This window comes from Chiloscyllium plagiosum, chromosome 28 (assembly GCF_004010195.1).
Source record: "Chiloscyllium plagiosum isolate BGI_BamShark_2017 chromosome 28, ASM401019v2, whole genome shotgun sequence".
Taxonomy (NCBI): domain Eukaryota; kingdom Metazoa; phylum Chordata; class Chondrichthyes; order Orectolobiformes; family Hemiscylliidae; genus Chiloscyllium; species Chiloscyllium plagiosum.
The window spans coordinates 816095-834490 of NC_057737.1; the positions used below are offsets into that span (position 1 = coordinate 816095).

Consider the following 18396-nt stretch of genomic DNA (forward strand, 5'->3'; position numbering starts at 1 on the left):
GATCCTTGTGGCACTCCACTGGTCACAGGCCTCCAGTCTGAAAAACAATCCTCCACCACCACCCTCTGTCTTCTACCTTTGAGCCAGTTCTGTTTCCAAATGGCTAGTTCTCCCTGTATTCCATGAGATCTAACCTTGCTAATCAGTCTCCCATGGGGAACCTTGTCGAACGCCTTACTGAAGTCCATATAGATCACATCTACTGCTCTGCCCTCATCAATCCTCTTTGTTACTTCATCAAAAAACTCAATCAAGTTTGAGAGACATGATTTCCCATGCACAAAGCCATGTTGACTATCCCAAATCAGTCCTTGCCTTTCCAAATACATGTACATCCTGTCCCTCAGGATTCCCTCTAACAACTTGCCCACCACCAAGGTCAGGCTCACTGGTCTATAGTTCCCTGGCTTGTCTTTACCACCCTTCTTACCACGTTTGCCAACCTCCAGTCTTCCAGCACTTCATCTGTGACTATCGATGATACAAATATCTCAGCAAGAGGCCCAGCAATCACTTCTCTAGCTTCCCACAGAGTTCTCGGGTATTCCTGATCAGGTCCTGGGGATTTATCCACCTTTAACCGTTTCAAGACATCCAGCACTTCCTCCTCTGTAATCTGGACATTTTGCAAGATGTCACCACCTATTTCCCTACAGTCTATATCTTCCATATCCTTTTCCACAGTGAATACTGATGCAAAATATTCATTTAGTATCTCCCCCGTTTTCTGTGGCTCCACACAAAGGCCGCCTTGCTGATCTTTGAGGGGCCCTATTCTCTCCCTAGTTACCCTTTTGTCCTTAATATATTTGTAAAAACCCTTTGGATTCTCCTTAATTCTATTTGCCAAAGCTATCTCATGTCCCCGTTTTGCCCTCCTGATTTCCCTCTTAAGTATACTCCTGCTTTCTTTATATTCTTCTAAAGATTCTATCGATCTATCCTGTCTATACCTGACATATGCTTTCTTCTTTTTCTTTAGTCAGCCAGCATTCCTTATACCTACCAGCCTTCCCTTTCACCCTGACAGGAACCATGTTTAAGGATGCTGCAAAGATATCTCTTAAGGCTCTAGCTATTTCCTCTCTGGCGGCCCTCAGAAACCTGGGATAGAGCCCATTTGATCCTGGGGACTTATCCACCTTAATGCTTTTTAGAATACTCAAAACTTCCTCCCTTCTTAGCTGACTAATCAAACATCTATCTCTAACCTCAACTATCCATCATATATCGCATTGCTGCACTGATGGAGAATTTTGTTTCATTCGTAGATGCATTTGCCATGTGTTGCACTCAATTATGTGCCTTTCAAGAAATAAAATTACAAGTCAGAAGGACAACTCACCTTTAAGCTGGGAATGGTGCACAGCAAACATGTTTATAGCCATGAGCTGCAGCATGCGTGTATTACCAATGGGGGATGGGCTATGTTGAAGCAGTGCTCGGAACTCCTTCAGAACATTTGCAGCCACTAAAGGAAAGGTCTCCATTCTACAATAAAAAGACAAAAAGAATTTGTATTTGTACAGTACCTTTCACAACCGCAGGATACCTATGAGCTCATTAAAGTTAATTAAGTATCAAAATCCAGTAACTAATTTGTGCAGAAAAAGATCCCACAAAGAGAAAATCCATGTTAATGAATTTGGTTAAGGATGGTCAGGCCACCAGAAGGAATTCCCCTGCTTTATATAAATTGCGCCCTCAGATATTTTACATCCACTTTGGGCAGCTGTCTACCACCTTCTCAAGGGCAATCATGAACGGGCAATAAATGCTGACCCAGCCAGTGGAGCCAACATCCCATGAATGTATAAAAGTAATCACAATTGTTTGAACAACCGAACATCATGTTGATAGAAAGAGAACATTGGAATCAGTCCCAGAGAACAAAGGGTGGGAAACAGAACAAATCTTTCAAAAAGAGGAATAGGGATCAGCCAGAAAATTGCAGCCCAGTTATTCTTACCTGAATAACTGACAAACTGTTCAAGTTTGTGATATTGGATGAAATTACTGAGCAACTAAAATTAATCTCAATCAAACATTATTATTTCTGAAGGGCAGGTTACACTTGACCAAACTAAAAGCATTTTTGCAAAAATACAAAGGGTAAAGGAAATACTGTGTATATTTATATTTACGTCTTCAAAAATATTTTGAGAAGCTTAAACAAAGAGATACGGTAAAAACAATAGTACATCAAATTAAAGAGAAGGAGATGGAGCAATGATTCAGAGACAACAAAGTTTGGGTAATGGAAGTTTCTATAAATGGAAAGATGTCATGAATTAAACTCTACTTGAGTCTGAGCGGGCTGCTCTTATTTAGTTTGAACTTGGCAATCAAAACAATGTTGAAATTTGACAATAATAAATTTTATGGGGTTGGAGCTTACGAATTATGGCCAAGGACATGAATGACTGCTGAGAAATGGGCAAATAAGTGGAAAATACAGTTCAATGTGGAAATGGCACAGCAGTGGAAAAGGAAGATATATCTCAGATGATGAGATTTTAAATCGATTGGCAATGTGGTTGCATTATGGATATGTTATTAGACGAGTAAACCTGAGGCTGAACTAATGTTTCAGAAACTAATTCAAATTCTACAGTGGCAATTGGGGAAGTTAAATTCAATTAGTTAAAGATCTGCAATAAAGAAGTAATCTCTGTCTTTTTAAGAATAAAAGTAACAGAGTATTGTTAGAACTCATTTGTTTCGCTAATGTGCTTCAGGAAGGAAGATTTGTCATCCTTATCCAGTCCTGTCCCTACATGTAACTCTAGACCCACAACAATGCAACTAACTCTTAACTTTGAAATGACCTAATAAGCTATGAAAAAGGCCCAGTTATAATAAAAACAGACCTATTATCTGGCATCAACCGAGGTAACCAGATGTAGAAAAGGCAGATCCTACCAATCAACCCTTCAAAGTCCTCCTCACTCACATTTAGGGAATTGCACCAAAACTGGGAGAACTATTCCACAGATTAAGCCAATGACCTAGACTCCTCCATTGCCATCCCTAAATACGTCAGTCTAACCAGCGAGACAGATTAACCAGAGGTGGCAACACAGTGGTATACAGTCAGGAGGAAGTGGGTCCAGGAGTCCACAATATTGCCTATGAACTCTCAAAGTCTCATGACATCAGATCAAATGTAGACAAAGAAACCTCCTGCCAATTACTGCCCACTCATTCTCTGATGAATTAATGCTGTACCACGTTGAACACCTCTTAAGAGGAAACAGAAAACTTTGTTTTTAAATTAAAGGAAAATTTAAAAAGTAAAAGAAATTTAAAAACTTAAAAGAAAATAGAGGAAATAGAGGCCGGCAAGGCCTCAAAAGTTATTCTGGATGGGAAACTTCAACGTCCATGTGAAGTGACAGTGACTGACTGTCACTGAAGTTAATTAAGTATCAAAATCCAGTAACTAATTTGCGCAGAAAAAGATCCCACAAAGAGAAAATCCATGTTAATGAATTTGGTTAAGGATGGTCAGGCCACCAGAAGGAATTCCCCTACTTTATCTAAATTGTGCCCTCAGATATTTTACATCCACTTCGGGCAGCTGTCTACCACCTTCTCAAGGGCAATTATAAATGGGCAATAAATGCTGACCCAGCCAGTGGAGCCAACATCCCATGAATGAATAAAAGTAATCACAATTGTTTGAATAACCCGAACATCATGTTGACAGAAGCTTGGGTAGAAAGAGATTATGTGGAAGCAAGAAGCTCCACAAAATTGAAATCAATGGGAATTAAACAAGAACACCTTCTTAACTAGCAGCACAACGGGAATCACATGGACTACAGTTGCTCATCAACACCTTGTCAAGAATTCTAACAACAAATAACTTTTCGCATTCCAAGAACAAATTTAAAAGAGCAGAGGATCCTTGGACTGCAGAAAAACTAACCATTTAAACATTGCAGCACAAACAGACAGGGTCATGCAATGATCAATGTAATACTTAGTTTGTATCTAGAGACACATAATACAAAAACACGTTATCAATGCTGAACTTGCACATGACCTTCGAGAGACTGCAGGTGAGATTCTGAGCCATTTTGGACTCTGCTAAAAGGTGCAATGTAAATTCATAAGGATGAGCTACACTAATCAAAATAAGCTGAGACTATTTTTCACCACAGTGGAGAAGGTTAAGGAAAAACCTGACTGAGATCTAAAAGATTATTAAAACATTTGGTACCGTAGATAGTGATACATAGTTTCCACTGGGCTGTGCGACGGCAAAGAGAGAATACAAAAATAATCCCAAAAACAAACCAAAGGGGACATTATAGAGTACTTCCTCACAGATGGGTTGGCAGGAACACAGAATTCCCTACCATCAGCCATTTCTGAAGAAAAGTTGATATCCTTTCTTAAAAGCAACACAGAAATAATGCCTGTGAACGGTTAGAGTACGAGGAGCAGGAAAATGAAATTAGGCAAGGAATCTGAAGGGAAACTCACAACACAGATGCAAGAGCATAGTTTGACATGGCAGGGTGTGTTGAACTAGGGGGCACAATCTCAGAATAAGAGACAGGCAATTTAGCACTGAGGCAAGGAAGAAAGTCTTCACTCAGGGAATGGTGAATCATTGGGATCCTCAGATGGAGGCTCCATCATTAAGTAAGTTCAAGACAGAGACCAACAGATTTCAATAGATTAAAACATCAGGGGGTATAGCGATATAGCAGGAAATGGCGTTAAGCAGAAAATCCAATAATAACTGAATGGTTGAGCAACTCAAGGGGCCTGAAAGGTTTAGTCCTGCTCTTATTTCCTATATCCTTATGCAATACAAATGATGTGTTTCTGTAGATTGTGATCTTTGCCATCACCGATACACAACATTCTATACTGGATCAGACTGTAGCTTTGTCCTTTTACCCTTTGGCCCTACTTATTTGATGTAGAAGGCTCCAAGTGATGCCAACTGAAAAGATTGTCTCATGCCTGCACTGCCTTTGAATCCAGATTCTTAAAAGTCACCGTCAAGCCCAGTGTCCAATTCACCACCACCACCACCACCAGTCATTTCCATCTACAAATTGTAAATTTCCCCTAATGATCTTACATGCCATGTATTTCATCAGCACGTCCCTCAAAAGTGAAAATGGTTTTGATAAACATTTTCTCTGTATATTCAAAGCACTGTTCTCATAGAGATTATGGGATCTCCATGTCCCTAGCAAAGACAACTCTCTCTTATGTTTGTCCATATCCTGCCATCTCTCAGCCACTGCTCATAACAAAACAGATTTTCATTTTCAACTGACAAATTACTTCTAGCAACTGAGCAAATCTCCTCAGCTACATCAATCACTAACATAGATAGAGTGTGAGTAGGGTGATTACTACAGCACTTCAGAACACAAAGAAGGTGATGAAAGTGACTTTGATGTTCTGAAATTTTGTAATGGAAAATTTGGCAATGAAATCTGCTTTATATTAAAAAAATGAACACTGTTCCATCAGAGAGCTATCTATTTCTCGAACTTCAAACTGTAACACAACCCAAATCCAACTGTCACAGAAACATCAAAGGAGCAAGTATCTAAACTACAACTTACCTGTGCCATATGCATTTAAACCTGAATCTATGCTGAGCAAGTGCCTGGCTATTCCAGTTCAACATAAACCCTAGCTCTTTGGTTGCTGCCAAGTTGTGAATACAGAACAGAAAAACACTTATCGGATCCAAACACAATGCCGATCCAAGTATGAAAATTCTAACTCACGATTTCTGCTCATCTCCATTACAATGAAACTCTGACTCATTGGGCTTGCTGGTAGGTCAGCTGAAGACCTGAGCAACCATTGAGAACAGTGTAAACACAAACATTATCTCACTTCAGTAGCAAACTGCAGGTTTGGTTATTAACTACACCTTTAGCACCAATTGCATCTGACTTTGCATACCATGTTACAGATACATGTTTCATTCCCCCCGAGTCATTGATATACTGATGACATTGAACCAGCAAGAATAGGAATGGAGTGTTCATCTCTTTCTCAGAAGCTGGGCAGTTCCAGCATGGTCACTTCATTGGCCATTCCTAGCTGCACTAACAAAATGATGAATTGTCTTTTTGGACCAAAGCATGCTTGATGATAGCCGATATCACCCAACACCAGGTTACAGCCCACCCTAGCCCAACACCAGCACCTCCAAGTCATCAATCCAATATCACAGCAGCTTTCTAGGCCACTCAGAAGCCAATAAGAGTCAACTGGATTGTGGGACTGTAGTCAAGTCCAAACCAAACTGAATAAGCTAAACCTTTCCGAAGGGCATTACTAATCCAGCTGAGTTCTTACAGTAAAAAGACAGCTTTTATGGTCATTTATTTTCTGGTGTATGACCCTCAAATTATCAAATTTGTTGACTTATATTTCATCATTTGTGTTGGAGAGATCGGAATTTGTGACCTCTAGTCTCGTTCTAGTCTAATCATTACCAACATACTTTGTACTTAATCATATCCTCATTCACTGTTCCTTTGCAATCTGGAGCATGAAACTATTTATAACAAAAGCAAAATAATACAGATGCTGTAAACTTGAAACAGAGAACGCTGGAGAAACTCAGCAGGTCTGGCAGCATCTGTGGATAGAGAAACAGAGTTAACGTTTCAAGTCCAATATGACTCTCCTTCCGATCTGAAGAGGAGCCATGCCAGACTCAAAATGTTAACTCTGTTTCTCTCTCCACAGATACTGCCAGACCTGCTGAGTTTCTCCAGTGTTCTCTTTGTTTGCTGCATGGAGCTCCTTGACTAATTCACATCATCTATAGCCAAAATACACTGATCCTAATTTTGAAAAGAACCAGTACTGGTGGGAGGCTATACTTTGTATCTGATACTCAGCCCTTGGGCACAATCTAGAAATCATTAAGCAAAACTTCATTTCCTCGACAATTCTGGAGTGTATTGCATTTGGTCCAGGTGCCCCGTATAGTTTTAAGGCTTTGAGTTACTTCCCAACAACGCATTACTGACCTCTACATATGTTACGGATTTCTGAACCAGTCTGAGTGCATCTGGAATTGGTCCAAAGTCTTCACTTGAGAAGACTGATGTGCTGCCATTTCCTGATTTTCCCCATGACATTTCTCCACAACTTATCCCATAAAGGACTGACCCGGAATCCACCACTCAGCTTATATTATACATTGCTTTATGAAACATATTTAGTCAGTAGACTTCAACAAGCTCCTTTACTAATTTTCTTTTCACCCCTTAAACATCTTGGGGGTGGGCAGCAAATTGACACAGTTGTCATACTGCATGCAGTTCTCTAGAAATAAGCAGTCACTATAATATACCCAGATTATCAACTGGGAATAGTGACAGCATTCCTACAATGTAAATCCAAGGTAAGACTTGATCCCAGCAGCTCATACACTCCCCCTGTACCCAATGCACCCATATTCCTGTGTGGACAGTAAATATAGCATTACCAGAGTTTCAGGTAAGAGCACTCCCTTTTCACCTGCCCTGAATTGTAATTGTGACTGACCACTATATCGCACCAAGATATCACAAAGAGTCATTACATCACGGCTAGATTATTGGGTTAAAAGCTTCCATATAGCCAGGACAGACAGGCAGAAGGTTGGAAGAACACAGCAAGCCAGGTAGCATTAAGAGGTGGAGAAGTCGACGTTTCAGGTATAACCCTTCTTCAGGACTGGAGTGGGTGTGAGGGGAGCTGTAGATAAAGTGGGAGGCAGGATTAGGGTGGTGAAGTGGGGAAAGGTGAAGACAGGTAGAGGTCAATGGGAGGAATGAATCTAGTCTGGAAGGAAGGGTTGATGAGAGGAATGGAAGGGAGGCGAAGGGACTGGGAAGGGAGTCAGCGGATGGGAAGGGAGGTTATTTGAAATTGGAGGAGCTGTGGTTTGTTTTAGCAATGGAGAAGGCCAAGAATGGTCATGTTGGAAAGGGAGTGGTTGGGCGGTGACTGGGAGGTCAGGTCAGCCCGACTGGACCCGGCCGCAATGCTCGGTGAACTGTTCCCTAAATTTATGTTTAGTCTCCCTGATGCCAAGACCATCACATTGGGAGCACCTCATGCAGTAAACTAGGTTGGAGGAAAGGCAGGTAAACCTCAGTGTCACCTGGAAGGACTGTTTGGGCCCTGGATGGAGGTGAGGGGGGTGGTGTATCAGCAGGTTTTGCATATTTTCTGGGACAGGACTAAGCTTCACCAAGTCACTAAGGTGAGAATAATTACCTTCCTGTCACCAAGGTACTGGGAAGGCTCATCATTTCCCCCATCAAAACTCCCAGGCACCAGGGATCACTGCACCACAGTCCAGACCTTCGATGAGAGACAGCTTTCAATATATGGCACTCAGAACCTACTTCATAGAAAGACTGTTGACCTCATCTGAAGGTGTGCATCTGGAGTTACAAACAATTATGAGCCAGAAATCCATCTTGCCCTCTCACAGTCTGTGACTACTATCTTGGGTACTTCATCATATAATGCAAGAGCAGGAAGAACCTGCTCTTGCATTATATGTGGGCGGCATGATGGCACAGTGGTTAGCACTGCTGCCTCACAGCGCCAGAGACCCGGGTTCAATTCCCACCTCAGGCGACTGACTGTGTGGAGTTTGCACGTTCTCCCCGTGTCTGCGTGGGTTTCCTCCGGGTGCTCCGGTTTCCTCCCACAGTCCAAAGATGTGCAGGTCAGGTGAATTGGCCATGCTAAATTGCCCGTAGTGTTAGGTAAGGGGTAAATGTAGGGGTATGAGTGGGTTGCGCTTCGGCGGGTCAGTGTGGACTTGTTGGGCCAAAGGGCCTGTTTCCACACCGTATGTAATCTAAAACCCTGCATTCACCTTCTCCTCGAATGAACAATGCCTCCTCCACTGAATTACAGACATTATAGCAAAGGGCTTTGACCGATGTCACAGCTCAATTGGGACCCTCTTCTTCCCTCAATGAGTCAGATCAAAATTGGAGATCCACGATCACAAATCTGAAAGGGCAAACTGAGGTAAAGTTTTATAACTGGGAGAAAGTGAGGACTGCAGATGCTGGATTGAACAGAGTCAAGAGTGGGGTGCTGGAAAAGCACAGCAGGTCAGGCAGCATCCGAGGAGCAGGAGAAACGATGTTTCAGGCAAGAGCCCTTCATCAGCAATGAGGCTTGTGGGCCGGGGGAGCGGTGAGATAAATGGGAGAGGGGTGGGTCTGGGGGAAGGTAGGTGAGAGTGCAATAGGTAGATGGAGATGGGGGCGAAGGTGATAGGTCGGAGAGGAGGGTGGAGCGGATAGGTAGAAAGGAAGATGGACAGGTAGGGCATTCCTGATGAAGGGCTCTTGCCCAAAATGTCGATTCTCCTGTGCCTTGGATGCTGCCTAGCCTGTTGTGCTTTTCCAGCACTCCATTCTCAACTCTGATCTCCAGCATCTGCAGTCCTCACTTTCTCCTTGGACAGACCAAACACCTCATCTTCTGTCTTAGGACCCTCCTACCCCAGGGCATCAATGTGGATTTCACCAGTTTCCTAGTTTCCTCTCCCCCCACCTTATCCCAGTTCCAACCTTCCAACTCGGCACTGCCCTCATGACCTGTCCTACCTGTCCATCTTCCTTCCTACCTAACCGCTCCACCCTCCTCTCCCACCTATCCCCATTACCCCACCTCTATCTACCTATCATACTGTCAGCTGCCTTTCCCCAGCCCCAGCCCCCTCTCCTTTATCGCTCCACCCCCTCAGCTCCCAGCCTCATTCCTGATGAAGGGCTCTTGCCTGAATCGTCGATTCTCCTGCTCCTCGGATGCTGCCTGACCTTCTGTGCTTTTCCAGCACCACACTTTCGACTTTTATAACTGGGAGACGAGGAGCAGGAAAGCCTGTCAGAACTGGATGGACTTTACTGATAGATAGTTGAGTAAAACTTATCCTTGAACACAGGTTGCTTTCTCCACAATCTGTCCATTCTTTCATACAACTTAAGTTTGCCAATAGCTAGCTGTCTTTTGTGGAAACAGAAATAATTGTAATGCCCTACCATAAGGGCATACCCAGCAAAGGGCATTCAGAGTTGATGATAAGTGTTCACAGCTTATAAAGTAGAGAACTTTTAACATCATCAACTCTGAATGCTCTTTTGCTGCCTTCAAAAATGTCCACTGTTAATCCTTCTAAACATACTCATCTCAAAACAAAACCTTTGTCAACCAGCAGAATGGGAATGTCTTTGTGAGTGGCAGCTATTCTCCTTCAGGAGTTCTAGCAGCAAATGATTTGTACCAACACAACACATTCCAAACAGTTTACTCACAAGAAACCACTAAAAACCTCAGTGCCACATACCAAAATGAACTAAATTAACATTCGCATTATCCTGACTTAGATTACCCCAACTGCACTAATCAGTTAGACAGAACAGTAAGCAATGCTCAAGTTTTCCACTAACTGCTGACTCCTCCTGAGAAATGCCAACATTCTTGGACTTTCTCAGTTTTCAGTTCCCTGGAACAAACACTAAAATCAAAGTAATAATTCTATTCTGATGTCAGGGTCAATTAGAATAGCAACCCAACACAAAGCATCTATCAAATGCACGTTTAATTAAAAAGCAAGCATGTTAATTTCTCAAAAAGCACACACACCAAGACACACATCAAAATGCACAAACACAGAGAAATGTACACACTGAAACACATGTACACAAATGCGCGCTAAAATGCACATGCACACACCGAAACTTTCACACACAGACAGATATACACACTCACGCAGACACATTGAAACACACATGCATACAGATACATGCCAAAATAAATCCACACGCAGGTGCACACTGAAACAGAGACATCGAAACACCCTGGCACACACCAAAACACATGCAGATATAAACCCACACACCAAAACACGCGGACACACGACACGCACTAAAAAATACACAGACACACACCAAAAAATGTATACAGAGCTGCAATACATGAAAACATTTGCAAATCCTATTTAATGCCTATTATTACACTATAGAGACTGCATCATTCACTAAAACTTCAATCAGAGGACTGAATGCTTGAAGAATTAATCATCTTTGGAATTCTGTCTCCCTGAAACCCATGGAGACTGAATAATTCCACAAATTCAAGTCTGATTTGGGCAGATCTTTTATCAACAAGGGAGCCAAGGGTAGTTGGTAGCTGTCAAAAAAGTAGGGTTAAGACCTCAATCAAATCAGTGTTTATGCTATTGAATGGTGGACCAGGTGCTCGGGGTTGAATGGTCTATTGCTGCTCTTATTTCTGGTAAATCGTAGAATCCCTACAGTGTGGAAGCCAGTCCATTTGGCCCTTTGAGTCCACAAACCCTCTGAAGAGCATCCCACTCAGACCAAGAGCATCCCGCATCCCCCACCACCACCACCAAAAAAAAACCATCTCTGTATTCCTGTATTCTCCATGGCCAATCCACCTAACCTGTACATCTTTGGACCGTGGAAGGAAACCAAAGCACCTAGAGGAAACCCACACAGACATACAGAGAACGTGCAAACTCCACACAGTCACCCAAGAATGGAATCAAGCCCAAGTCCCTAGCACTGTAAGGCAGCAGTGCTAGCCAATGTGCCCCCATTATATAATTAAGAGCAGCTTTATCGCTTATGTCAATTATTGATGTACACACAAAAAAAAATTAATTGTAAGGAACAGCATTTACTGTCATGTAACATTCTCCATGAGAAAACAGAGGTGAGCAAATATGCTCCCTAAAAAGTCCAAGGTATACAAATGTGCACTTTTGAGACACTGACCAATTTAGTGTCCTTTGCAGGATTTAATTCCAGATTTGCAGTTTTAATCAGTCATCAGAAATTCTGAAATAGGTCATGGTCATTGTCTGGAATACTCCAAAGGTGTAGTGGTGACATAACTAGACTAGTAACCAAAAGGCTGGGGACATGAGTCCAAATCCCATCAATTGAATTAATTTTGTTTAAAACTTTGTAACTGAAAGCTAGTCTTGATAATAGAGCCCGCCATTATCATAAAAACCAATTAAGTTCACAAACGTATTTCAGGGAGGAAACCTGACATCCTGACATGGATTGGCCTACAGTAGCGTGCTTGACTCTTAAAAGTCCTCGGGACTGGCCTGACAACCCACTCAGCTCATTTCTACCCCCCAATAAAAACTTTTCTTAAAACTAAAACAGTTCTAAAATTACATTAAAAGCAAAATCCTCCAGATGCTGAATATCTGAAATAAAAATAAATTGCTGGAGAAACTCAGCAGGTCTGAGGCATCTGGAGAAAGAGAAACAAAGATAACATTGAGTCTAATATGACTTGTCTTCAGGGTCCTCTCATACATGTTGAAAACAATAACTCTGTTATTCTCTCCACACATGCCACCAGGCATAGGGAGTTCCTCCAGCACTTTGCTTTTATATACTAAAATGATAATATATTTGCTGTTAAAAACCACTACTTTTTAAAAAAGCAATGATTGACTGCTTAACAATATTAGCTGCCACTGACTGCGCATCACAACTCACTGGAGTAGTGCACTGGAAATCAAGTCTTATTTCCAGAGTTCTCACAAATATGAAAAGGTAATCAACTATCAAACTATTTAATTCCACCTGGCTAATTCAGGTCGAATATGCACACCGTTTTTTTTTAATAACAAGAAAATAACTACTTATCCTAATCAACTGTTTTTAACAATGGCAGATGCAGACAAGTTAAACTGCCTATCTATAACTCTATAGCTTAAACTTTCTAACCTTTTAAAAAATTTCTATCCACTCAGAGACATGAATATTATGGACAGATAAAAAGAAATCCAGGTGACAATTTGATAGCGCCAAATTAGATCACAAATATCAATGAGTTATCTTCTTTTTCTTCCTTTTGATTCCTTCTGACTGTTTGCTGACAGAGAGGTTGTGAATTTGCCAAGTATCTATGAAGGTGGTTTTACCGTTGCCCTTTTAACAAGGGATTTGCACTGAGTAGCTCAGTAAAAGGTGAGGGAGAATTGCAAGCTATTTGGGATTTTCCTCTACTTCTCTACTTCAAAGGGGAAGAGACAGAGAGATGTGGATGTTTTCCTTTTGCAAGCTGGACTTTTCTGTTTTATTGTCCACACACAAGGCTACAATCGTTTTCCCAGGACCTAATCAAGTGGTCATTACTATGTTGAAGGCGGAAGTGGGTATTGCAGATTTTCCTGCTCCTCGGATGCTGCCTGACCTGCTGTGCTTTTCCAGCACCCTCTAATCATTACTACGCTGAAACCACTTGACCCAAAACTGGCGTTAATTGAACAGTCAATGAAAATACTATCTCTGGCGAGAATTAATCACTAAGTATGTAAGTCAGCTTGCTTAGCTTGAAGGTTTGTTTTCAGATGTTTCGTCACCATGACTAGGTAGCATCATCAGTGAGAGTCTCCACTGAAGTGCTGGTGGTATGTCCCGCCTCTCGATTTATCGATCTTGGTTTCTTAAGGTGGGTGATGTCATGGCCGGTTCTTTTCTTTTTCTTTATGGTGACAAAACGTCTAAAACCAAACCTTCAAGCTCAGCAAGCTCATTTACATACTTATTATCAACCTAAGCTACAAATCTTCTCAAAAATCCTGAAATATTAATCATTCCTGTCATTACAGTCATGGACAAATATATCTGCGGCAGTCAGATTGGTGAGGATGAGGTCAAGTACTGTCATCCTTCTTGTTGGTTCCCATTATCACCTGCTGTAGCCCCAGTCTCACAAAGGGGCCCTTTGGGACTAAACCAGCTCAATCAGTAATGCTCCTGCTGAGCATTACTAGTGTTGCACATTAAAGATCCCACTCAGAATATATTCTGCACCTATACCACTATCAGGCTTCTTCAAAGCTCTGTGGAGGATACTGATTTGTCAGCCAAGGTGGAAGTGGTATATAGTTTGGTTGTTCATGTTTGATGTGATGTCATGAGACTTCATGGGGTCCACAATCAATGTTGAGGAGTCCCAGGGCAATTCCCTCCCAACTGTATATCAATATGCCACCATGCGCTAGATCTGTCCTACCAGTGTGATAGGACAAAGAAACACAGAGAATAGGAGCAAATGTAGGCCATTCAGCCCTTCCGTATTGCTCCACTGTTCAAAACGATCATGGCTGATCTCCCAGCTCAGTATCTTGTTCCAGCTTTCTCCCCATTCCCTTTGATCCTTTTAGCTCAAAGAACTATATCTAACATCTTCTTAAGTGCATTCAATGTTTTGGTTTCAACCATTTTTTGTGGCAGAGAATTCGACAAACTCACTACTCTCTGTTTGAAGAAACTGCTCCTCATCTAAGTCCTAAATAGCCTATCCCATATCCTTAGATAGTGACCCCTGGAATAAATGAATCAGATCTAAGCTCTGCAGTTCTAGTACATCCAGTCATAAATTGTAGTGTACAATTAAACAACAGGAGGTGGAGGCTCTACAACATCACTGTCCTCAACAATGGGGGAGCCCAGAACATACAGTCATAAAGTCATAGAGATGTACAGTACAGAAATAGATATTTCAGTCCAACTCGTCCAGGCCAACCAGATATCCCAGTCTAATCTAGTCCCATTTGCCAGCATTTGGCCCTTTTAAATGTTGCAATTGTACCAGCCTCCACCACTTCCTCTGGTAGTTCATTCCATACATGCACCACCCTCTGCGTGAAAATGTTGGCTCTCAGGTCCCTTTTATATCTTTCCCCTCTCACCCTAAACCTATGCCTTCTAGTTCTGGACTTCCCCACCCCAGGGAAAACTCCTTGTCTATATGTCCTACCCACACTCATGATTTTACAACCTCGATAAGGTCACCCCTCAACCTCCGACGCTCCACGGAAAACAGCCCCAGCCTATTCAGCCTCTCCCTACAGCTCAAACCCTCCAACCCTGGCAAAATCTTTAAATCTTTTCTGAACCTTTTCAAGCGTCACAACATCCTTCCGATAGGGGGGAAACCAGGATTGCACGCAATATTCCAAAAGTGGCCTAACCAACATCCTGCACAGCCGCAACATGACCTCACAACTGTTATACTCAATGTTCTGACCAATAAAGGAAAGTATACCAAACATGTTCTTCACTATCCTATCTACCTGCGACTCTAGTTTCAAGGAGTTATGAACCTGTATTCAAAGTCTCTTTGTTCAGCAACACTCCCTAGGACCTTATCATTAAGTGTATAAGTCCTGCTCAGATTTGCTTTCCCAAAATGCAGCACCTCGCATTTATCTAAATTAAACTCCATCTGCCACTTCTCAGCCCATTGGCCCATCTGGTCAAGATCCCGTTGTAATGAGGTAACCTTCTTCGCTGTCCACTACACCTCCAATTTTGGTGTCACCTGCAAACTTACTAACTGTACCTCTTATGCTCGCATCCAAATCATTTATGTAAATGACAAAAAGTAGAGGGTCCAGCACCGATTCTTGTGGCACTCCACTTGTCACAGGCCTCCAGTCTGAAAAACAACCCTCCACCACCACCCTCTGTCTTCTACCTTTGAGCCAGTTCTGTATCCAAATGGCTAGTTCTCCCTGTATTCCATGAGATCTAACCTTGCTAACCAGTCTCCCTTGGGGAACCTTATTGAACAGCTTACTGTAGTCCATATAGATCACGTCCACCACTCTACGTAAGTGCAAAATATAAGGCTGAAGCATTTCCATCCATCTTCAACCAAAGGTGCTAAGTAGATGTTCCATAACAGCCTCCCCACAAGGACCTCAACATCACATATGCCAGTCTTAAAACTAGAGTAAGTGAAAATCATGTGAAAAATTCTTCATTGGTTGGGTCATATCTCGTACAAAGAAAGATGCTCATCATTGAATCTTGATCATCTCAGCTCCAAGGACATCTATGTAGGAGCTCTTCAGGGTCATGCCTTTAGCCCCATGTTCAGCTGCTTCAGTCATGACCACCCTCCAACACAAGGTCTGAAATGGGGATGTTCTGCAATGTTCTGCAGCATTTTCAAACTATGTTCACATGCAGCAAGACCTAGATATCATCTAGGTTTGGGCTGATAAGTGGCAAGTAACATTTGTGCCAGATGTGCCAGGGAATGACCATCACTAATAAAAGACAATCTCATGAGGATTTGTATTTTGTATTTCAATGTCTTCATGGTTTCTCAATGTACTTGACAGTAAATGGAATACTTTTGAAATGCAAATATTGCTGTTCTGTAGGAAATTAAAAACAGAATTCACCCTCGAGATCCTAGAAACAATTACAGAAAGATTAGTATGGTGTGGCACCATTCATTTGAGGAGGAACATTAGCCAGTAAAGGGGAGATTCTACTGCTCAATCTTTCATGTTCACCTAAACAGACATACAGGATCTTGGTTTAATATCTTAACAACAGATTCATTTATGGTCTTAAATGTGAAACATCCCAAGGTGCTTCACAGAAGCTTGATGACTATAAGAAACAGAAGTAAGCCTACAGTCTCTCAAGCCTGCTCTGCCATTCAATTGGATCATGGCTGATCAAACATTCCTCACATCCACTTTCCTATCCTTACCCTGGAACTCTCGATTCCTCTACTGATTAAAAATCTGTCTTAGCCTTAGATATAAATAAGCACTATTTACCACAGAGAGCTGTGGGCCAGAGTTCCAAAGACTCTCAACCCTCAGAAAAGCAATTCCTCCTCATCTCAGTTTAAATTGGTGCCTCTTTATTCTGAGACTATGCCTTCTGGTCTGAGACTCGCCCATGAGGGGAAACATCCTCTCAGCATTGACCCTGTCAAGCCCCTCAAGAAGCCTATATGTTTCAATGAAATCACCTCTTTCTTCTAAACTCCAGTGAGTCGAGTCCCAACCTGTTTAGCCTTTGCTCATAAGACAATCCCGCCATACCAGGGATCCTCTTAGTAAATTTTGTCTGACCACCCTCCAATTAAATCATATCTTTCTTGAAATATCATATATGCTGGAGTAAAAGTCGACCCCAAGTTTTGGCCAAAAAAGTCTGGAATTTTCCATATATCATGTAAAAGTTGATCTGATTTCTTCACAGATAACAGATCAATGTTTGAGTGTCACGGTATTATTCAAGACATAATGTTACCATGTGGAAATGAATTTCTTCACGCTACAATTCACACCAGACTGGCACTAAAGTTTTAAGACACATCAGGTCAGAATCACGTGACAACCTCCCTTTGTGTGCAGCTCAGCTGAGCTCAGTTCCCCTGTAGCACTTGTGGAATACAGTCATATTGGTCAGAGCATTGAGTATAGTAGGTGGGAGGTCATGTTGTGGCTGTACAGGACATTGGTTAGGCCACTTTTGGAATATTGCATGCAATTCTAGTCTCCTTTCTATTGGAAGGATGTTGCGAAACTCGAAAGGGTTCAGAAAAGATCTACAAGGATGTTGCCAGGGTTGGAGCTGTAGGAAGAGGCTGAATAGACTGGGGCTGTTTTCTAGGAATTAAGAGTTGGACTTTGTGTCAATTTCTACATGAAATTAGAAATTTCTGAAGTGTTCTGTTTGAAAAATTTTGTTTTGATTTTTGCCAGAAATATTAATTTATTTTCTCCAGATAGTTTTTTGGGAGTTGGAAATCTTGTTTAGTGATAGTTCTTGCTTATATTTCATTATTCATCAACTCATCAGAAACATGTTTTACATGGGGAATAGTTGATTTATGATGGGAAAGTGTATACAGGAAACTTGCAATTGGTTAAAGACTGCACATTGTTAGTCTTTGTCAAGCTAACTTGCTTGTTTTAGTTTAGCAGCTGACACCCATAACACTGCACAGGTGCAGGAAATGCTCCCCCAGTGTTGCAGCACAAGTAATTACAACCAAATAAAACGAATAGGTTGGAAAACAAAGTGTTTAGGAAATCTCGCCAAAAGCTTGTAAGAGTTGAGTTTTAGGGAAGGTCATGAAGGAGAAGATAGTGGCCGAAATGAGTTTCAGAGGTTAGGCCTGGTGGAGTGACAGTGGTGACAAAGGGAATGGTTGTACAAAACATCAACATCAGCAGAAAGCACAGTTCACAGGTAAACGTGCACTGGGAGAAGTTGTAGACATAGCGAAAGGTGAGGTCATAAAGAGACTTAACCGCAAGATCAAGTATTTAAAATTTAAGGCAATGGGAACTTCTGTTGATCAGCAAAGTGTGGGACTGAATACACGCAGCATGGGTTTGGATTAGCTGACACACTAGCATAGCTCACCAAGTGATGACAGCAGGATACATTAAAGATCAATACCAGGTTCAGTGCAGACAATTCCAGGACATTGAAAATGTATTTTCTACTCCTCATTTCTTTACGCAAACAAACAGACTCACTACTTAGTTAAGGAATGTGC

The 18396-nt window shown here is 41.8% G+C and overlaps 1 protein-coding gene across 1 annotated transcript in view; it reads right to left on the bottom strand.

Annotated features, from left to right (window-relative positions):
- The window catches only part of smg6 (SMG6 nonsense mediated mRNA decay factor), a 409499-nt gene that overhangs the window by 291657 nt on the left and 99446 nt on the right, over positions 1-18396 (bottom strand). Inside the window, exon 9 of the mRNA XM_043718890.1 lies at positions 1346-1491. Within this exon, the coding sequence (XP_043574825.1) occupies positions 1346-1491 (146 nt within the window). The remainder of the gene's footprint in view (positions 1-1345; positions 1492-18396) is intronic.